Source organism: Apium graveolens, unplaced genomic scaffold (assembly GCF_009905375.1).
Source record: "Apium graveolens cultivar Ventura unplaced genomic scaffold, ASM990537v1 ctg5329, whole genome shotgun sequence".
NCBI classification, from domain to species: domain Eukaryota; kingdom Viridiplantae; phylum Streptophyta; class Magnoliopsida; order Apiales; family Apiaceae; genus Apium; species Apium graveolens.
Genome location: NW_027418926.1, coordinates 64,129 through 87,127, shown reverse-complemented (window position 1 = coordinate 87,127; position 22,999 = coordinate 64,129). Strand labels below are relative to the sequence as shown.

General features: G+C 37.2%; 1 protein-coding gene and 1 long non-coding RNA gene across 4 annotated transcripts; both read right to left on the bottom strand.

Moving 5' to 3' along the window:
* Positions 1-3,999: 3,999 nt before the first annotated feature.
* LOC141702603 (uncharacterized) lies at positions 4,000-6,417 on the bottom strand. Of its 3 annotated transcripts, none has more exons than XR_012567198.1 (4): positions 5,644-6,416; positions 5,448-5,519; positions 5,286-5,356; positions 4,000-4,420 (listed from the first exon to the last, which is right to left on the bottom strand). It is a non-coding gene; the product is annotated as an uncharacterized LOC141702603 (long non-coding RNA). The 3 variants fall into 3 exon arrangements; XR_012567200.1 differs by having other exon boundaries at positions 4,000-4,414; XR_012567199.1 differs by having other exon boundaries at positions 4,000-4,414; positions 5,286-5,519; positions 5,644-6,417.
* Positions 6,418-13,118: 6,701 nt separating this feature from the next.
* LOC141702604 (uncharacterized) lies at positions 13,119-13,523 on the bottom strand. The gene has a single exon (XM_074506257.1). The coding sequence runs from the start codon at positions 13,521-13,523 to the stop codon at positions 13,119-13,121; it is 405 nt and encodes a 134-aa protein (XP_074362358.1).
* Between the last annotated feature and the right edge of the window lie 9,476 nt (positions 13,524-22,999).

Here is a 22,999-nt window from a genome sequence, read left to right as displayed (position 1 = left end):
GTGCAACTGTCATAACAGAAGGTAGTACCGTTAATACGGATGGAGGAACAAGGTGCAAATCAAATCCGAGAGAAGATGACGATCCTTGAACGGAAAGCTCCAAATGACCGGATGTTATAGGGAAATCAGGATTTGCCATTGCCGTTGTCTGGAAATCATGTCGCAAGCTAAGAATCCCGAATTACAACACGAACCATGTCGGAGACCTGCTATATAATCGCACTCAACCTCACTACGTCTTATCTTTCTATTTCCTATTCCTACTCCTAACCCTCTACCCAATCCCGACAATCTAGGCTTGTTTCAGTAACTTATAACCTGTAGCTCTGATACCAACCTGTGGCGCCCTCCAAACCCGGGTCAGAAGTTTGGGGTCCACAACATATACACAACATATAACCCTGTATAAGAAATATTATTTACAATGACCCTGCTTCACATAACCACGGATTGTAATAGGTTAAAGTATGAAAACAAGCCACAATAATAACTTATTATTATAACGTACCAAATCCCAACTAATTTAACTTACAACAGATAGTATAATCATTCTTACAATCTGACTATCTCTCTACCGCATGAAGCTTCTGCTAGCTCGATCCAACTCAACTGGAACCTTAGCCTGCACTTTGGACTGAGGAACTTCACTATCATCCATATTCTTTTCAACTGTAAAATATATAAAAAGATTTGCAAGAGTGAGCTAACTAGATCAGCAAGTCAAAATAACGATAACTGAGGTTTAACAATAATCAAATGAGATGATTTAGAGGAATCAAATTTCTTTTTAACTAATCATTAAAATTGGATATTCATTTTAAGTTTTTAAAACCAAGGTTAGGCTGCTGATCAGTCACGCACTAACCCCGAGCAAGCATACAGCACTGCTCTAATTACTGGATCCAAGGCACACATTGGCCTAACTTGACCATTAGTATGGTCTGACCACGAATCTGGTCCACATATATAAAAACTATCCAATCCTAAAGCAGTTCAATATGATGAACAATATAATTCGATAAAACAAGATCATAATTAATGATGGTTAAACACCTGAATAAAACGTAAGGAAACTCATGGATATCTCAAGGGTATATCAGGGTATGTATAAGAAACAGTTTTTAATCTGTAAGAGGATCAGGTATTAGACAAACAATGATTTTTCAAGGTATAGTTCTTTGGTGTTATAAAGAGTGGTTGGAGTATAAAAGTTTCCGTGTTTTCAAACAATTTTGTTCCAGTGTTTGGTGTTTGATAGTTATACAGTTGGGGAGTAGTATCATATTTGTGTGATTTGGTGTCTGGTAAATCAACAAGAAATGGTTCACAAAGAATAAGGTTTACGGCTCAAAGATCAAATGAGGTGGCTCAGGTTCAAGGCTGAAGGATTCAAAGTATTTGCAATATAAAACAGAGCTATTTTGAATACTTAACAATATTTCACTAGAGAATTTAGAAACATTTGCATTATATCTTGAAAAAGGCTTAGAAGTACTTTCCTTACAGGGCTTTACAACTATTACTGATCAACTCTGAGCCGACTCTGCCGCTCAGGCTTTAACGTTCAACCACTAGACCGCATTAGATTTGACTTCGACACTCAGGTTTTTCTGTTGAAACTCTACTGAGCTCATTGACTGACTACTAGGTCATCTTTAATCCAACGTCCACTTTCGATTTCTAGACTAGAGCCTACATGGTCGAAATATTCTATGTTAGACACCCAATTATGCTTGACATATCCTCGCTAACAACCTATCCATTCGATATCAAATCCCGACTCGTACTTTTATGTACTATTAAAATACATACAACAACCAGGATTCACATACTCAAAACTCGACTCGATGTTCATTTGTGGAAAACGCATATACTCTTCGTTTCAAGAAACAAGTTGTCAGTTATATTTACAAAGTACTTATTTATTATTATATAACTATTTACATTCGACTAGTAGTTCCGATATATTACAGAATACGCTCCCAGAAATCGGGCTGCGTCTCCTTTGTTTATCCTTTGTTTATCGGACTACCCGTCGAATACTATCGACGTCAATTCAACAACCACCACATGCAAAAAGCAATTCAATTAAAATTACCAACCACCGATTCAATCAACCATATCAATCTAAATCCATAAATGTCTGAATTCCAACCTAATTACTAATTATTATTCGTATTTTATTTTAAAATATTAGGAATCAGATAACGATCATCACCGTCCACCGTCCGCTCGTCGAAATTCATCGTGGACGGCGGCAAAATTCGGAGGTACCCGATTATTTCGGGTTTCCGTTACGAATTCTACCCATTAAAATATAATCCTGCGAAATAAAATATTTATTATTTTCACAAAAATAATCAAGAATAATTCGGTGAAAGAAAAAAAAGAAATCAATCAGGAGCCAAACAAGGCCTAATCGGCCGAGAATAATTTCAATAGCCGGAGTTAACTGGAAAACAAGCAGGCAACCCAGACAATCATACACGCACGACATGCGCGTGCAATCCCAGGCAACAAACGAGGCGGCACCAAAGTACGGCAGCGCCGGAAAAAGATAAACAGGTGGCGATAACATAACAGTCACCACCAAACTGAATCCCACCCACATATATACATATAAATAAACATATATATACCAGAAACCACCAAGGATAACCGGAGGCATCCTACCGGGAAAACGCAGGGGCAACAGTCGCGAACTCCGAGAACAGGGAAGGAAACAGAGCAATGTGCGAATAATAACGAGAAAGAAAGACACCAAAAAGGAGATTGAATAACTGTGTTGTATGTATTTTATTATCCAATCTGCTACTCACACGTGACTGGGGGTTTAGCAGAATTTTTATACGTATCCAAAATGATTGACACGTGTCCCTATTACCGACTGCAAACCCAAACCCGTTCCGAAATTCGCAATTTAACGAATCGAATTGAGTATAAAACAGATTAGGAAAATCACAAAAATAGTTTTAAAATATTATAAATATCTCGAAGTAAATAAAAACGTAATTTTCATAATTTAAAAAACAATTTCTGGAACACAATTTATACCCGTTTTTAACGAATAAACGAAACAACGCGCGGGTGAAATTAACCTCAAAAATCCCCAAAATAATTTTAAAATTCCCGGAATATTCCAAACCTAAATAAATATGAGTTTCATAATTTTTGAAAAATTTTAGAATTGAATATTGATTTTACAAGTAAAAGCAATTAGAAAATTATGTAGGGCTAAATAATTGATGAAATATTGATTGCTAAATTTATAAAATCCCATAAATAATTAATGTAATTATAAAATCATAAAAATAATTTTAGAGACATTTTAAATATTTATGCAAATAAATTTGCATTAAATCCACTTTTGAAAATGAAAACAATTCAATACGATTCCATAATTAACCACGCGGACAATCCGGTACACTATAAATCACACATCAATAATCAAACAACACATAGCGATCAAAATCAATACACATATTTTATTTATTTAATAATTTTCACAATTACATATTTAAATAATTTAAAAATCCGCGAGTCGTTATATGCACTATGAAGCAAGTGTCTTGCTTTTGCATCCTTTCCTAGTGAAGAGATATCTTCAGTGGCGAGTTCTCTCTTTTCTTTGGTAATCATCTTTTGTGGCTCATTCCCAACTGCAACAGAAAGCTTTGTGGGCTTGTGTGGACCATCATAAATTCTGTCTAAATATTCTGGATTTGTAACTTCCAGAAACATGGCCATCTTCACAATCCATACAGGGTACTCAGACACCCTGAGCATAGGAACCCTGATGGTTTCATATCTACTGGTGTTTTGAATGGGTTGAACCTTTGTAGGTTCTTGAGGGTCTTGTGTTTTTTGATTAATCAGACATGATTGATTGTTTGTTTGGATCTTAACTGTTTGTAAGCTTAACAGATTGGCTCTGATACCACTTGTTAGGCCTCAATGATACTATAGAAGGGGGTTGAATATAGTATCTATAAACAGAAAACACGTTTATTCAATATATCAAACTCTGTTACAGTAGGTTTAATCTACTCTCTCAGTGATATATGATATCACTAAGAGCTGCTAGGATTACAATGAATAATATTCTGGTGAATGATAACACATATAGTGTAAACCCTAATCTGTATTTTTATATACTACACAGTTACAAGATATCTCCTAATTTATATGATATGTTCTGTTTCCTAAAATACATCAATAAGAGATTATCTACTGTAGTCCTTTAACTGTACAACTCTCCAAGCATATCTTCTTTTGTTTAATCCAGATCCTCTCCTGTAAATCAGCCGCTTTTCATCCCTGAAGTGTATTCGCACTTAAGTTCTGATGTAAGTCCTGATGGCTTAAGTTCTGATAACTTCCCGTCTTCCAATAAGTTCAGATTTCCAGTTAAGTTCTGAAACTAAACAAATCAGATTAGACATGACATCACAAATATATCTAACAGAAATTCCTGCAAATCCGGTGCTCTATGAATGCATAAAACATGTTGATATGGATTGCCACTTCATATATGACAAGTTCAACTATGGCACCATTACTACAACTCATGTTCCTACTCAATCAAACATGGCAGACTTGCTTACAAAATGGCTCTCAGCAAAATAACACTTCTACCTAATGTCCAAGTTTGGTATTCACACCTCATCCACCACCAAGCTTGCAAGGGAGTATTGAAGAAACGGCTGCATTAGGTGTCTGAACTACTTTCTTATTTTGTCATTCTGCATTTATGTTACCTTGTCATTTCTCTACTTAGTAGTAATCAAGGAAAGTAGTCGTAGTATGTTTGGTAGTATGTCCAGTTGTTAGGGACCACTATTAGTTATTATCAGTTTGTATCCTTGGATAAGGTCTATGCTTGTTGGTACTATATACAGCTACAACCTGTATCATTTGGATCAAGACTATTAATCATTTACATGAGATTTTTTCTTCAATTCATTTCCTGGTTTCTTGTTTTCTTCATTGTACTTCTCATAAAAGTGTTAGGTTTCCTAGGAGTTTAACACTTAATGATCCTTATGCCGAGTAGATCTACCATGTCAAGGATTTCAACTGTATTCCCTGCAAGTTTCCAGTTCGACATATTTTGCTTGATCTTTCAAATTAAAAACTCAAATCAGCAAATGGAGCATCTACATGGCACATGCCATTGCTTATGTAAGCTATGACAAACATTTAGCTTAAAAGCAGACTAAAATGAAATAAGTTAGTTGAACTTCTGCAGAAAATATATATATGAAGACTCGTAAGTCGTAACTCACAGTCTTCTCAAGTTCCTCAAACTTTCAACCCTGTTGGAAGAGATGCTCCTAGCTGATTATCTCCCAAGATACTACAGTATTTCAAATTAAGCTCAACAAATTGCAGTCGAAAATTTAATATATACAAATATGCGGTGTATATATATATATTTCTCTACTCACAGCTCTTCAAGTGTTGATATATTAGCTAATTCTCGAGGAATAGAACCACTGATACAAGTATCCACAAGGCTTCTGCAGCATAATTGCCAAGTTATTACTGTCGTAATTTGTGATACATATAAACAATTGGTGTTTATACATTAAACATAAATATTATCCTAATACTAAGGTCCGACATTGAAATAAAAGCACTTACCGAGTTATGAGAGGAAGCTGACCAAAAGAAATAGGGATAGTTCCATATATATAGTTTTGAGCAAGCTCTCCGCCAGTGAAAAATTTTGGACAAGTTCTGATTAGAAAACACAATGTTTAGAGGAAAATCTCCTGCATGACATGAAAAGAGAATCCCGTTCCTTGGGCATCTTTTAGTTATGCACGATAGTTGATACACAATCCTGTAGTGCTCAAAATTCCCATCACGAAGTCTTGAAGGTAATGAAATATTTACAGTGATCCGTAGTCAAAACACCACTGAATTCACATATGTCCGGGTGCTTCGCCCTGGCCACCTCGCCTATAAAAGACGCCGAGACATTCGGCTAAATCGCCCTTCGACCCGAACCGTGTTGTGTCGTGACGGCAGCACGTGTAGAATTGACGTTTTAACATATCTAAAGAATTTGACTTGCTAAACAAAAATGAAGTAAACAAACAGCGATATTGAGTGCGGATACACAGAAACTAACCTTCTTCGGGGGAAAAAGCTGTGAAACACATGTCATAGCATTGATCAGAAAAAGTAGACATGCAAATATTAAGCAGCGAAGCAAGTAGAATGAACCATCTGTTAGTACCAACACTTTGGGAATGGTGCCCCATTAACGTGCGTACAGTATAGAGAAGGTGTGTTTTATTTATGTACACCAATATATGTGTATAGAATGATAAAATAAAATTATGAGAGAGAGAGAAAGAAAGAGAATGGCGTGTGTGAACTGTGAACTCTGAATTCTAACACGCATATGAGAGATCTAAGGGTTGGTCATTGCTTGCTTGGTAGGTTCCGACTTGCTTGTATTGGTCAATTCAATTTAAAAGTCAATTTTAATATTATTACCGTACATCTTATTTCACTGCAAACTCAACAATCACCAAAATAGAAATAGCAGTTATATCTTATTTTTACCTTCTACTGCTGTGTATATCTATATATTTATTTTTTGATCAAAATTTAGTTATATAAATTTCTTTTTCATTTTTACTAAATGAAATAGAAAAGTCCATATTTATTAAAAATATTTATTATGTCATTTACTTAACTACTTGATTACTCAATTATAAATAAAAAATCTTGCTTTAAAATATAAAAAACTCTTTTTAATTTATTAAACCACAAATCTTAGTGTACGTCCTTATTTACTTGTTATATACCCTAATGTGAAAAAATTATAACTATTTAATGTGAGAATTATACTAGTAACTTTATTAAATTATTTATATGTTGGGCATGGTATTTGTTTCCATTATTTTTATCATAACTTAAGCAAAATATTAACAATATAGTATTAACACCTATATGATATGAATGAATTTATTTTATATTTTTTATATTATATTATCTTTATAAAATAGTTATTTTAAAAAAAAATAACTTGAGTTTGTGTTCTGTGTGTAAGTATCTTATAAATTTATATTTCTATTTTAATTGAATACTATTTTATTTATAATAAATATTTTAAAATTTGAACATAAACATATTCTTGTTCATATTCAAATTTTGAGTTTTTAATTCAAAAGTATGTTAAAATTTGATTAAAATAACTGAAAGTTGTTGTTTGGTTATTATAAAAAACAATCATCTAACAGGTTGTATAGATGTAACTATTTCCTAAAATATGAATAGTGAGTTTGTAGTGAATAAGATATATGCTGAGATATATTTCAAAAAAAATAGCTAAACTTTTAAAAAGAAAGTGAAACCTGGTAAATTTGTAGTGTTTTAGTATGCAAATGAAGATTCAGTATACTTGCTGCAATTACTTAACTACCCTTACTTAATTGTTCTAATTATAATTCTAATTATTGGGTATTTAAAATTTAATTCATATTCAGTTTTATATCAATATAATTTGTTATTTCAGGCTAAATTAAATTTAAACAAACTAAATATAATTCTTAAGATTTGCTTGATATATAATGTAACTCAGATTAAGATAAAATAATAATAGTATCAATCTTGGATAAACAAAATAATATATTTTATTTATGTGACTCGGATTAAGATAAAATAATAATACTATTAATCCTCCTGAAAAAAATTATACCAAAAACTTGGATAAACAAAATAATATATTTTATTTATCTAGGATAAAAAAATACATTATACAATTGATTCACACTAACACAAAACTAAAATAAAAATACAATTTGACCAACAAAAAAACATAAATAATAATTATTCAGTCTAAAAAAAAATTATTTTATTGATCCGGAATTTAAAAAAAATTAAATTAAACTAAAAATAAATAGTTTAATTTGGTCGGTGTATTGGGCATCGGGCTAAAATAAAATAATGTAAATTACTGATCCGACATAATCAAATTAATATTAAATTAAGTATAATTCGTATCCTATTCATGTGAAATAAAAAATTAAATTTTATTTATAACATATTTTTTTTAAATACACTTAGAATTATCAATAAAACTATATCGTTCAATCAGTAATATTGTCTTTTTCAAATATCTTTTATAAAGTTATAGTTAATTGATTAAGTAATCATCATGCTAAAATAATAGTTTTTTAAGGTACGAACATAATTTAGACATTATATTCTTACCCTCAATAAATAATTATTTCATTATAATAATATTCCCCGCATACCAATGTTATCATTTTAAATAAGTTTAAATGTTCTAAAAAATTATGAACACACACGTTTACTTATATAATTATCATGAAACCATATCATTTAAAGTTTTAAATCAATTAAGAATTTGAATGAAAGTTTTTTTTTAAATGATGTAATATTAAAAAAAATCCGTGCAGTCCCTGCATCCATCGGTTTTAAGCTAGGTTTTAAGCTAGTAAAGCATAATAATATAAGAAAAGGGAGTTAAAATTTTATAATAACCTTAACTAGGTTAAGGTTACAACGCTTTGGCAAAGCATAGAAGGGAACTGGGATGAAAAATTGCAAGAGTTCTTTTTTACCCTAGGGGCATTAGTTACTTCCCTGTCGGTTAGTAAGACATATTAAAATATTGTAATGTATTTAAATTAAATTATGTGAAATTCAATTGTGATATTACTATTTTCAAGAAGATATCAAAAATTGAGGTAAACTAGTCGCTAAATTATCGAATTTATTTTTAGTTCTGAAAAATATTTGTATTTAGTATATTAAATTGATCCGTAAATAAAGCGCCTAATTATTTAACTCATTTAGTTATTTTTCAATCTGATTGTATGGTTGATTGGGTATTTGTCCCAGGGACGGAGCAAGAAACCGGAGTTTGGGATGACGCAATTTTTTTCGGAGTAACTAATTTATATTTTTAATTTATTATATATTAAATAAATAAATAAATATTATTTTTAACAATTTTAATGTACCAAATATATTTGAGTTCGTGTATTTAAAGTCATAACTATTGTAAATATCATTAATATTAGTAATAATTTTATAAAATTTATACATTTTTGAGTGGGCGAAAAATGAAAATAACAATTTTTTATTACTAAATATATAAACATGTAATTTCTTTTAATAAATTCTAATGCTAATTTTATGATTATACCCAAATTTGGGTGATGCCAGCACCCTCAGGCCACCATTCCCTCGATTAAATTTTTATCTATGTAATGAAATTTGCTAATTATAAGAAGAAAAAAAAGAGGTTAGAAAACTCAGTTTTTTCATATTAATAAGCTGACTGAATTTATACTTGATGATCCTAATATTGAATCATATTTAAATGAGGAACAACACTCTTTTATTGATACTATTTTTCCAACCCGTTACAAGTAGGGCAAATATGCTATATTTATAGGGATCCCTAATTGGGCCTTTTTCCTTACAAATGGGCCCTTATTGGGCTATTTATTTAGAAACTCTTATCTTCTAGTCCTATCTAATATCTTTACTTCTTTCCCTATTATGAGGCCCAACATTTATCCCCCGCGAATATTGTTGTAATATCTTTAGATTTGCTGTTGTGTCACCTATTTATGTCCTGCAAAAAATAAGAAGTAAATAAAAAGGAATAAAGTTAAAATTTTAGCTTACTAATATATATATATATATACATATATTATTTTTTATATATTTTTTTTTTACTATTCCTGCATAATTATGCATGTGGGTGAGAAAGGAATGTGATGATTTAAATATGAGAAAATTCTTCATCTTCCTTCTCTTTTATCAAGCGGATGCTACAATGCTTATTTTAAAGGGACCAATCCTCTCTCCGGGCTTTGCCACCTCCTCTGTAAGTTTTCTCTGATCTTAACTGTTTTATTTTACTTAGATTTTTAATGTAGCTGTTTCAGATTTCTAAATTGCATTCTTCATCTCTAAATCTTGATTGTCTGAGTGTGTTCTTCACTGTTTTCTTTCGAATCCATGGCTGATCCCGATTCTTCCTCTTCTAATCCTTTTCAAAATCTTGAGAAACGTCCTCTAGACGAAGGAGATGAAGAATCTGTTATAAATTTAGATAATCTAGAAATTCTTAACTTAAACTCGTGTAAATCTTTCGACTTTATGAACGAAGCCGAACTTTTCTCTGGCGTCGAGGTAGCCTCTAAGGTATCTCCGCCACTCAGTCCTCGTACCTTAGAGTTCAGAGAGAGAGTTCTTCGTGAGAGTTTGGAAATTGGTCGCCTTGAGTTTCCTCGAGGTAGTAGTCTTGACTATATAAGTCACTTTTCTAATCATCGGTTAAATATGGCGAAATTAGAGTCTTGGGTTGATTTAAAGAATGGGTACAAGTTACGTGTTCCGACCCCCGACGAGTGTATGTGGGTGATGCCCGAATTTGGTTTGCACGGTATCCCTTTAATTATGTTTGAATATGGTCTTCGACTTCCGATGCACCCCTTCCAATTAGCGATGTACGAGGCTATTGGGTGTGGGGTTGCTCACTTGTCGCCTAACTCTGTAGCTCAGATTACTGGTTTTATCGCTTTGTGTAGTGAGAAAAATAGGATTCCTTCTGTAAAACTATTTTTTTCAATTTATTGTATTTGATATCATAACGGTCAGGTTTACTTCGATACCCAGAGTAAGCGTCCCAAGGTTGTTAGTGTTAAATCTTCTAATTCGGGGTATCATCCCAAGTGGGTTTATATCGGGGGTAAGGAGTTAGAGTTTGTAAGGCCCTGTCGGAAGGTGACACAGTCGACAGTCGAGTATCTAAATGGTCTCGATAAATATGACGCTGAGTATCTTGATGGGTTTCAGGGATCAAGACCCGTTTTTAAACATAATGATTTGAAGGATTTTAAGTTCCTCAAAGAGCATAACCGGAAGACCTTTATAATTTGTCTTTCAAAGTCATCCTCTTTCTTTTTCGTTCTTTTTTTTACTTGTTTCATATCTACATATACAATTTTGTTGATGTAACTTTTTATGTGTTGGTTTTTTTTTAGTTGCTGGGAGTTCGCTGAAAAAGCTTTTAGAAAACGGAGTGCTTGTGGAAATGGAGAAAGCGATGATGATGTTGGTGAAGAAATTGAAGGCTGGGGCTGTCGACGCTCCGAGGGGTGAAGAGAATACCTCGTCAAAAACTATTTCCATCGAGCTTGTAGATGAAGCTGGAAATAAAGTTATTGGAGGCTCTGAGCGTGTTACATGTGAGAAAGCCGGGCATCCCTCCCGGAAAAGGTATAGGAATGCGGCTATTGAGGCCCCGGAGGTTGCTGGTAAGAAGCTTTGTGAACATATTGGTGTTAGTGGTGTTAACAGGATTATAACTTTTATCAGAAATCGAGGATTTATGCAGCCTACTGTCGACCCTGAGGCGAGCAAGGAGATCATTCGGGTTGAGATTCGGCCTACAGAGAGATGGGTTAGTGGGTTGACTGCTCCGGCTCCCCTTCGGGCTTTTCGTGTCTTCAATCTTCCTCAGGACTCTAGCGCTTATGCTAAGCGGTCCCGGTCGGAACTCGTTGATCGATGTTTGGGGAGGGCTGGCAGGGTATACATGACTTTTCCTAAATGTTCATTTTATTTACGTTTTATGTTCTGTATTTATGAGTTTCCTTTTTTACTATACCCGACATAATACCTTTCATTTTCTTGTTTTGACAGTTTTTATCTGATGTAATGCATCTTCTTGAGGAATATAGGGCTGATGAAGGTAAGAGTTCACCTTCGAGGATTGAAGAGGAAAGGGACTTCTTGAGAGATGAGAAGAAAAAGCTTGAGAATGATTTGGCTGAAGCTAGGGGTCGAATTACCGAGATATCAAAGGCAAATTCAAGTTTTCGGTCCAAGGTGCATTAAAGCTCCCTTTCACTTTATTCGGTGTTCTCAGTTTCACACCTATGTTTAAATTATTGGTTTTGTTATACGCAGATAAGCGAATTAGAGTTGGCCAACGATAGCCTGAAAAAGGAGTCGGAGGGTGTCGACTCTCGATTAAAAAGTGTTGAAGTCTCGCTTTCTGAGGAGACTAAGAAACGCGAGGCTTTGGAGACCGAGGTCACGACCCTTCGTGAGAAGAGTGAGACTCTAGAGACAGATAACTTGAAGCTGGAGGTGGAGAAGGGTGTTGAGGATATAGTTGGTGCCCTTGGTGAAGGGTATGAGTGTTGCCTTACTAGGATGAAGAAAGTTTGCTTTGATGTTAATGGCCATGGCTTCGAGGATTACATTCGGTATTACGCCCAAGAGCGTAAGGAAGCCGATCTCAACCCTTGAAGACGAGGAATGTCTCGTTATCTGATGTAATGTTTGGATGATATTTTAATTTGACCAAGTACATTTTATTGGATTTTCTGTGCGAGTCTTCCCTTCTGGGGATGATTATCGTTACTTTATTATAAGCTCCTATTTTGGTGAATATTGTTTTTTTTTTGTATTTCAATATTTAAGTTTTGCATAACACATTATCTCTCATATTCGTCTCCCTTGATTTCGCGATTTTTAATTCTATATTGGTGTAGTGTTTACTATACTTTGTTTTGATCTTCGTTAATCCACGCCTTTTGTGTAAGTGTTATAGGGTTAATACCCTTGTTAAGCCTTCTTTTCCCCTCTTTCTTTATATTGTTATTTGATTTGAAGTTAATGTAACGTTTTGATTTTCGGATTTGCACATCTTAAGGACCTTAATCTCCTGAAAATATTTTTCGAGTGGATAACTCTTCGGATATTCTTGATTGGTGTTTTCTCAAGTCTCGATACACTATTGCTTTCTGGTGCATTGAATCCTGTTACGTTAGTAAGGTTTTTCGAATCTCGTGGGACTAGATTCCTCTCGGGAACTGTTTAATTTTTTGCCTTTATACATGTATTTTCTAGAGAGCCCTGATTTGATGGGATAAAGTTAATTAATGTAACAAAGATATATGTTTACGAATTATAAGACGTCTGAGAGTAACAAATTGCACTGATAATTTATTGTGATTGTCTTATTGGGGATCTCATATCAACCCCTTTTCGTTCAGACTAATTTTTCATAATTAAAGATAGTTTTGATTCATACATTCCAATCAATTTAACTACTGATAAAATTTCTTCAAGTGAATGGCATTCCAAGAATTCTTGAGAGGACTTCCATCGAGGGTCGAAAGACGATAGGTCCCCGGTGCAACGACATCTGTCACCTGATATGGTCCTTCCCACGGAGCCTTGAATTTACCTGTTATAGCCGGTTGGGAGGCTACCGACTCTCGAAGGACTAAGTCCCCAACCAAGAACTTTTTGACCTTCACTTTCTTGTTAAAGTAGGCTGCTGTGCGAGCTTGTTGTTGGAGAACTTTTCTTGACACTTCGTCTCTGACTTCTTCTATAAGGACATTATGGAGTTGAATTCCTTCTCGAGACGCTTCAGCGTCAAAGTATTTGACCCTTGGGGAATTAAGGGAGATTTCGACAGGCGAGACTACTTCCAAACCAAAGGCCATTTTAAAAGGGGATATACCTGTTGAACTCCTAGGGGTCGTTCTATATGACCAGAGAACATTCGGTAATTCGTCGACCCATGGTCTTGGTAGTTCTTCAACCCTTTTCTTGAGACCCTATAAGATGATCCGATTAAAAACTTCAACCTGTCCGTTAGCCCGGGGGTAAGCTACCGATGACTTGATGTGTTTTATCTTGAGCTGCAAAAGTGTTTCTGTAAACTTATCTCCCATGAATTGAGTTCCGTTGTCAGTCATAACGATTCTCGGCACTCCAAACCTAAACATAATATATTCCATCAAAATTCTACCATCTCCTTCTCGCGAATCTTAGCCAAAGGTCGGGCTTCGACCCATTTTATTGCGTAGTCAACGGCCACAACAATGTATTAGGCTTGATTCTTAGACTTTGGGAAAGGGCCCACGATATTTATACCCCACTGAAAGAAAGGGCATGGGTTGATGACTGGAATCATTTCTACCGAGGGTTGATGGGAAACAGTCCCGTAAAGCTGACATGACTTACACCTTCGCACAAAATTTTCACAGTCACTTCGCATTGTAGGCCAAAAAAGACCTTGCCTCACTATCTTAAGGGATAGGTTCTTGCCTCCTAAATGATCCCCACAAATGCCGGTGTGGACTTCCACCATCGATAGGTTAGCATCTTCTAGACCTAAGCATCGAAGTAGAGGCTCTACAAGTCCCCGACGGTATAGCTTGTTTTCTAGCACACAATAATTTTTTGCCTTGTATGATATGGATCTAGCTTCATTTTTATCTTGTGGCAGCTTATTCTGTAAGATATATTCCAAAAAAGGTTGGCGCCAATCTTCCATAGAAGATATCTCATTGATCTTTAGCATGTCAGGGAATGGGGGGCTTAAGTTAATGGAAGGAACCTTTCTTTCCTTGACATAAATTGCCTTAGATGTTGTCACAACGGATGAGGCCAATTTAGACAATGCGTCGGCCCACTAGTTATCTTCCCTGCAAATATTTTTAATTGTCCATGACTGGACTTTCTCCAACAAAGACATGGCCAGTTTCAAATATGTTGACATTCGAGCGTCGTGCGCTTTAAACTCTCCCTGTAACTGTTTTGCTACAAGATGTGAATCCCCAAATATTTCTAAAATCTTTACCTCTAGCTCAATTGCTAGGCGAAGACCTGCTAACAAAGCCTCATACTCAGCTACATTGTTTGTTACTGGAAATGAGAATTTTAAGGCCTGTTGTATTTTGAATCCCTATGGACTGATTAAAATGACCCCTGCACCCCCTGACGAGATGTTGATGAACCGTCGATGTAAAGAACCCAGGCCTTTTGTGGAAATAATGTTTCTTCGAGTACAGGACTGTCAAATTTGCATTCTACAATAAAGTCTAATTAGACTTGAGACTTTACTACATTCCGTGGTAGATATTCGATATGGAATTGGCTGAGCTCGACGTCCAAGCGGCGAGACGCCCTGTCATGTCGGGCTTGTGCAAGATACGCTTCAGGGGCTGGTCAGTCATGACCTTTATCAGACGGCCTTAAAAATAGTGACGGAGCTTTCTGCTTGCTACCACGTGAGCATAAACTAATTTTTCCACATGTGGATAACGAGTTTCAGCATCTTTCAGCGTGTGACTGACGTAGTAGACTGGGGCTTCTCGCCCCTCGACATCTTTAACCAACACAGAGGCTACTGACCCATCGGAGGCCGAGATGTATACTTTCAAAGTCTCACGAGGCAATGCTCTTGTTAAAACTGGGGGGCTTGTCAAAAATGCTTTTATAGCTTCAAAGCTTTCTTTACATTGATCGTCCCATATCAACTTTTTATTCCTTAATGCTTCTTTGATGACCTTGAAGAAGGGACTACATTTTTTGGAGGCTTGTAGTATAAAGCGCCGAAGGGCCGCTATGCAACCAGTAAGACGTTGAACCTCTTTGATGGTCGACGGGTCTTTCATTTCAGATATGGCTTTTATCTGTGAGGGGTCGGCTTCAATCCCTCATTGGGAAACAAGAAATCCTAGGAATTTCCCAGATGTTAAGCCAAAAGAGCACTTTAACGGGTTCAACCTCTTGTTATTGCGCCTAACGTTTTCAAAAGTCTCTCGAAGGTCACTGCAATGATTATTTGAGGATTTTGATTTGGTTATCATATCATCAACATACACCTTGAGGTTCCGTCCCAATTGTTTCTTAAATATTTCATCCATCATGCGCTGAAATGTTGCACCATCATTGATTAAACTGAAAGGCATGTTTCGGTATGCGAAGACCCCGTGATGTGTGATAAACGCTGTTTGCTCCCAGTCTTGATCGTCCATCCTGATTTGATTATATCCTGAGAACGCGTCCATGAAAGATAACAATTCATGACCCGCCGTAGTGTCAATAAGTTGATCTATATTTGGCTAAGGATAATAATCCTTCGGACATGCTCTGTTAATGTCTGAATAATCAACACACATTCGCCATTTCCCATTACTTTTTTTCACCAGAACGACATTAGCAATCCAAGTCGGGAATTTTACCGGCTCGATGAAATGGGCATGATCGAGCTCCTCCTCTATAGCTCGTCATTTTTCTTCTGAGAACGTGCGCCTCTTTTGCTTGACTGGGTTTTTTAGGCGGTCAACATGTAGAGAGTGTCTCGCTACATTGACGGGAATTCCCGGCATGTCGGAAGGCGACCATGCGAATATATCTGCAAATTCCTGAAGCAACCTTGTTAATTCATCTTTTGTCTCGATGTCTAGATCTTTTCCCACTTTAACTGTTTTATCCGATGAATTTTCCATTATCGACACCTCGACAGTCTCACCAACGGGAGAGAACGAGGGCTCCCTTAGGATATCGATGATGTTATCAGGGTCTATCTGGACAACCTCGTTGACCATTTGAGAATCGCAATCTTGCTTCTGGGTACCACGGTAGTAAAGTAGCATTGTCTCGAGACCGCTTGGTCGCCGCACATCTCCCCAACTCCAAACTCAGTTGGGAATTTCATCTTCAAATGGGGTATTGACGTGATGGCTTCCAGTGCCGAAATGGTCGTTCGGCCTAGAATGGCATTGTGACTTGAGTTTATACTAATTACATGAAATTTAACTATCTTCCATACTTGACAAGGCATTGTGCCGAAAAGAACCGGGAGATCAATTATTCTAACAACCTTTACCTCATTACTCGTGAAGCCATAGAGAGGCGAATGGGTATTTTCTAATTTCCGTTCCCCTGTATCCATTCGCGCCAAGGCGTGATGATACAGAATGTCGACAGAACTTTCATTATCGACAATGATTTTTTTACTGTATTGGTGCCAATTTTTGCTGTAATAACCAGCGCATCTTGATGTCCTCTTATGATATTTGAAGAGTAATCTTCATCTGAGAAGGATATGATAAGAGATGGGGATGGCTTACATCTCTTGAAATATGAAGGGTTAACACTACACACCTCTTGGGCAAAGGACTTACGAGAATTGTTTGACATACCTCCACCGGCGTAACCGCCGAAGATCACATCGACTATTCTGTCGTCTTGTCTTTGTTGATTTTGGCCATGTCCTTCAATGTAATGGAGGAAATGGCCTTTTCTGATTTTGGACTCGATGAGATTGCTTAACTGATAGCATTGTTCTGTGGTGTGTCCCGTATCTTCGTGGTAGTCGCAATACCGAGAGCTTGGAGGACGACCCGGCTTCATCGGCCTCGGGGGTCAAAAGTCAGGTTCTGTCTTTAGAATTGCCAAGATTGTTGCTTTGTTGACTGTAAGCTTAGTAAACTCTTTGTCTTTTTTGTCACGGGGCTACCATCTTCTATCTGATACGGGCTGTCACGGGTATTCTCGACCTCTTGGACTTTGATATTTCTCTTTTCCAGTATCCCTTCTCGGCGATGAACGTCGAGGAGATTTGGAGTCATATCTTTGAGACCTCGGAGTCCGAGGGCTATGAGTTCTTGTCATTTCGTACTTGTAGCTAGAGTGTCGAGGAGATCTTATGCTTCCCACCGCTTCCTGGAGCGTCATCCGATGGTCGACAATCTGGAAAGCTGCGTGGAGATGTTGAGGATGTTTTTCTATGAGCTCTTCTAGCAGAATGCCATGTCTGCTTCCATCAATGCCTGCTGCTAAGTAGTTTAATTCCAAAGGTTCCTCCAGGTCTGTTATTTCATATATAGCTTGACGAAAGCGTCCTAAATAGCTTCTCAAGGATTCGCTAAGTCTTTGACGCATCATAATCAAAGATGTTGTGATCTTGCCCCCTTTGTAGTTGCTTGAAAACCTCGTCTGAAATTTTGTTTTTAATGTAGTCCATGAGTCGATTGACCTAGATGAGAGATTTTTATACCAACGTAAGGCTGTTCCCTGTAGACATGTGGAGAAGAATTGGCAACGTGTGACTTCTGTGTGTCCGTAGAATGCCATTCGACCGTCGAAAGTATTGAGAAAGCCTGATGGGTCTGTTGATCCATCGAATTAGTCGAGCGTCGGGGTTTTTAAAGTCCAGTCTATCTTAGCTTTTTTGATGCTTTGAGATAAGGGGCTTTCCACCGGGGCTTCAAATCTCGATTGCGTTTTAACTAGGTCGCGAAGTTGAGCCATATCTTCCTGCATCTTAAGAAACTCCTCTTGTGATATCGAGTCTGTCGACATCGATCCTTGTGGGGTACCACCTGAGGAAACTGTCCTTGGGCGTCGAGGCCTGGAATATATAGATTATGTGGATACTTCCTCCTCATCATAGTAGTAATCTTCATCATCCTCTGACAGCTCTACATATCCCATCTCTTCATCATCCCCTTCTTTAATTGATGCCTGCTTCAACTCCTGTTGTAAACGATGGATTTCTTTTATTTTCTCTAACTTTGCTTCTAGTCTTTTAGTTTCAGTTTCTAACAACTTAAGCTCTTCATCTGAACCTTCCGTGCCCTCTATTTCCTGCTCCCGTAAAAGTTTTTTCTGTCTCAATTTCTGCAAATGCAACCTAGCATCACTAGAGAGGACTTGCTTTCCTTTCTCTGTTAAAACACGGGAATGGATCTCTTTAATGATCCTCCTTTTACGCTTAACAGGTGGTTTCTGCATCTGAGAACCTTCAGGTGGGGGATTATCCTCCACCGTAAATAGCCTTCTTGGCCTTAGGGTCGATGGTTCCTTTTCTTTTCCTGCTGGATTGATTTGGTCTGATTTTTGGACAGTTTGAATTTCTGCCGTGTTTCCGCATTTCTCTGGATCTTCTTTCTCAATTATCATGTTGGAGTATCAAATGTCAGAGCTCCTTCTAGCGCCAAATGATGATCCTAATATTGAATCATATTTAAATGAGGAACAACACTCTTTTATTGATACTATTTTTCCAACCCCTTACAAGTAGGGCAAATATGCTCTATTTATAGGGATCCCTAATTGGGCCTTTTTCCTTACAAATGGGCCCTTATTGGGCTATTTATTTAGAAACTCTTATCTTCTAGTCCTATCTAATATCTTTACTTCTTTCCCTATTATGAGGCCCAACATTTATACAAATGTTAATCAGTTTGAGAAGGAACAACCAACTCTCGGTATTAGTTTATTCGAATGTGAAGGTAGCACAGGCTGTATACTGTGAATCTTCCTCCAAACACTGCAGCACTCATCTAAACAAGATACATCAACCGAACAAAACAAAGAGCGAGTCTCATCTATCCTTAAAAACCAAAACCGAGGTAGTAGAACTCCCCGAAATATATCATGAAAACCAAAACTGAGGTAGTATAGTCCAAGAATCAAAGTTACTCGAGTAAACATAATATTCTTTCTTACCTGAACACATCAATACTCTATAATAGTTCTGTGCCGCACTCCAACAGAATCCATAAACATTTAGTGTTGTTCTGCTATCATCGGATCTTCAAATGGCGCGTTAATCTTTAACTTGTCTAATAGCCGGATTGTGTACTATAATCTTTTTGGCTCATAATAAATCTGATAGAAATTGAAGATTATGTAACTTGAAGAACAAAAGAATGAAAAATGAATATTGACCTCACAGAAATTAAAATTGTATAAAAGTTTATTACAACTGAGACTCTCACATCGATACTCCATATAACTAATTTGTTGAGCTGGCTTTTGCAGAGCTGACTTGCTGAGTTAGCAATGTAGCTATTATCTCTGTATCTTTAACATCCCCTTGCAAGTGAGGAATTGAAGAGAAATCGCAGACACGTAACTTGCAAAGCAAATAACCTAGTTGAGCAGAGGCCAAAGCCTTGGTAAAAATGTATGCAGGCTGATCAACATAAGTAATGTGCTGAGTAGCAACTAACCCTTACTGTATTTTCTGACAGACCATGTGACAATCAATCTAAATGTGCTTGATCCATTCATGAAACACAGGGTTCGAAGGTCTATATGATAATCCCAGATCACCCTGGGGTGGTCTCCTCATTCTACCCGGATTCAAACTCCATTTGAACAGGCATAATGGCGGCACCTCTGGTGTGAGAATAAGAAGGGGTTTTGGAGAAGAAAGGGGTAAAATAGGAATTATATGGGTGTGGTGTGTGTGTATATATGTGTGTATTTAGTCAGGATGAAGTAACCCCTAATATACCTTTTGTTCATTCTTTTATAGGGATCCCATTAGGGTTTAGGCGGTGGAACCTTTGATATAGGCCGTAGGTGAGTTTTTTGGACTGAAGGACGCGTGGACGTCTGTGATGAGTTAAAGTACTTCTGGATCGGGACCGTTGGAAGGTTCTGGATCCGGGCTACCTGGACGGTAGTGATTTTTTCACGTGTCCTGGAGTCTTCCACGGTTATTGCTAAATGGGTCCTGTGCTCTTCTTATTGTGTCCTGAGCTTCTGTTACTAGGCATGAGCTATTATGGGCTATCATTTGCCTCTCACTCCTTTATGCAAATTTTTCCGGATGGGGGAGTAGATTATTTATTGTTGCAGCAGAACGACTTAGAAATTTTTTGGGGTTTTTCTTTGATTTGTTGCCCCTAACCCTGGGGTCTGATGGGTATGAGACTCCGGGGTTGAGTTGATTAGTCTCTTTGATTTGAAATTTGAATTTTGGATAAGGTTGGGTGGATAAGGAAAAGATGACATTTGATTTGACCGGACTCGGATAAGGTTCCGTGTCTTTTGGCCAACAACTTTTAACCTCCTTTTCTCTTCTCATTTACCTCTCTATAAATAACCCTCTTCTCTTTTATTTTTTCTTTTACGCAAACACAACTTTGAGCAGAGAGCCAGTGAATTTGTCGAGGATCTTGAAGCTTTTTTACTCGAAACCTCTATCTTTCTCCTGTTACTTGTAATTACTTCACTTCGTTCTCATTTCTTCCCACTTTGTTTTGCATGTCACCATTTTGTGATAGTTATCCTTGATATTTTAGTTTTTGTTCGAGTATTCTAGAGGGTATGAGGGTTTTGAGGCGATTTTGTGTTGTTGATGGTTTGTATGGAGTATTTGCAGTAATCTCTTGTATGAATCGTGTAGAGAAACTTCTTTTTGTATGATTTGCAAGTGGTGAATAGGGGTTTTTGTAGTATAAAATGTAGTGGAGCCCGGGGTCTGTTCTTGGTTTATATTTTTGGCAATAGATGTATATATATCTTATAGATCTTGTTTTTTATCTTTGATTTTAGTACGATATGTTTATGAATCTATTTTGTTTTTTATTTTTGTTTTATATTTGGGTTCTAGTGTGGCATTTACTCCGGGGTGTGTATATATATATAAATCTATAGTATATGCAAGTTAGAATATTTAACAAACATCTAACCTCAGAATACTCTACCCGGATAGACCAGACTATTTAGGTGAACTGTTTTCAAAACTCCCTTCTTCTTCCACTTCTAGTAGCAATTTACTCGAGATGCCTCCCCGAGCTGAGAGACCCATTCAAATATTGGTCGAGACCTTACATTTGGGCGACGGGGGTACCTTGTCCAATCCAGATGGGTCCTGGGAGGATATGGACCACTACTTTGTCCAGTGTAGGAGAGATCCCAAACCTTTGGAATTTTATTATAGAGATTTGTCCGAGGTATACGGAGGCCCGGAGGGCTTAGATGGTAGGGAACTATATGACGAGGCGGCCATGGATAGGCTATTTTTTAATGCCTCGAGGACCCGGTATGAGTGTGGCCCTGTACATAAGGAGATTGGGGAAAAATATACCGATGTAGAGGTAGAGAACGCCCTTAGGCTCGCCTTTAATCTCGGGGACGAGTATGAGTGGAAGTGGCCCAAGGCCCATGAGAGAGTGTACCACAGACCGATGGGGGGCTATGTCGGGATACCTTTAGAGCATCTCCAGGGTATGCACTTAAGTCTTCATCAGTTTATGAAATCCCTCTGCCTGGATGTATATGGGATTCCCTTGACACAGTTGGCCCCGGATTCTGTGAAGTGGATTAGTTGGATTTTGGCTTGCTGTCATGCCAAAGATTATCTCCCAACTTTGAGACTTTTCTACCATCTCTTTAGGATTAAGAAATCCACCAGCAGACCTATATATGATTTTTTTATTCCAGATTGAAGATTGTGGGTATCCGTCGGACAAGATTGTTCTCCCGGTTAGTATGTTGACTTCCCTTAAGGGCTGGCACTGGGAGTTCATATTCGTTCCGGATGGGGATTTGGAGTTTATGCCACTCCATAAATTTGATTTGAAAACAGAAAAATTTCTGGTCCAGAGGCTCGAGCATGGAGCTCTCACGATGGTATATGCCTTCTGTGGGGAACTCGGAGCATAGTGGACCCAGGACAGTTTTAATAATAATGTAGATATGCATGTAGTCGGATGTATGTATCTTTCCTTAGCTTTTCCGTTATTTTTCCATTATTGTTTCCTTCTTTTATCTGGGACTAATGTTTGAATTACTTTAATTTTAGGTATTTGGAAGTTAATCCCATATCCCAGCAAAATGTCTACCCAGTTGAAGGACATGGCTGCAAGGTGTAGGAGAATCGGTGGTCTGAATAGCTTGGACACCGGGAAAAAAGAAAGGTGGTGAAGGAGAGGAAAGTGGAGCTGGTGTCGGGGCCGGGAAGGCCGCGTCGACACGTCCGGGGAGGATGACAATTGTGATCAATGGACCCCGGGCGAAGGTTCCGCAGGAGAGGGAGAAAGAAAGGTTCCTAGAAAGAGAAAGAATGCTCTCATGGGGTCCGGAGAGGAGGATGCTAATGGTTCTGGCAGCCGTTCCTCTAAGAAGGTTACCACTGAGTTGGCCCCAGACACTCCGGAGACCCTCAAGGCTCTGTTGGCTAGTTTTACTCCGGCGACGTGCCGGAAGGAGCTGTTTGAAAACTATGTCACCACCGCCGAGAGGAAGAAATACTGAAAGGAGTCTCTCGAGGATTTCCTGACTTCTATGCAGGAGGATGTTACTGCTGTAAGTTCTTGTCTTTTTTTTGTACTTGTCTTTTTCTGCTTTGTATCTTCTAGTTTTGACATGTAATTTTTTACAAGCC

What these genes read in the sequence shown, in the direction of transcription:
- LOC141702604 (XM_074506257.1), bottom strand. Translation starts at nt 13,523, where the DNA reads ATGGCCTTTGGTTTGGAAGTAGTCTCGCCTGTCGAAATCTCCCTTAAT.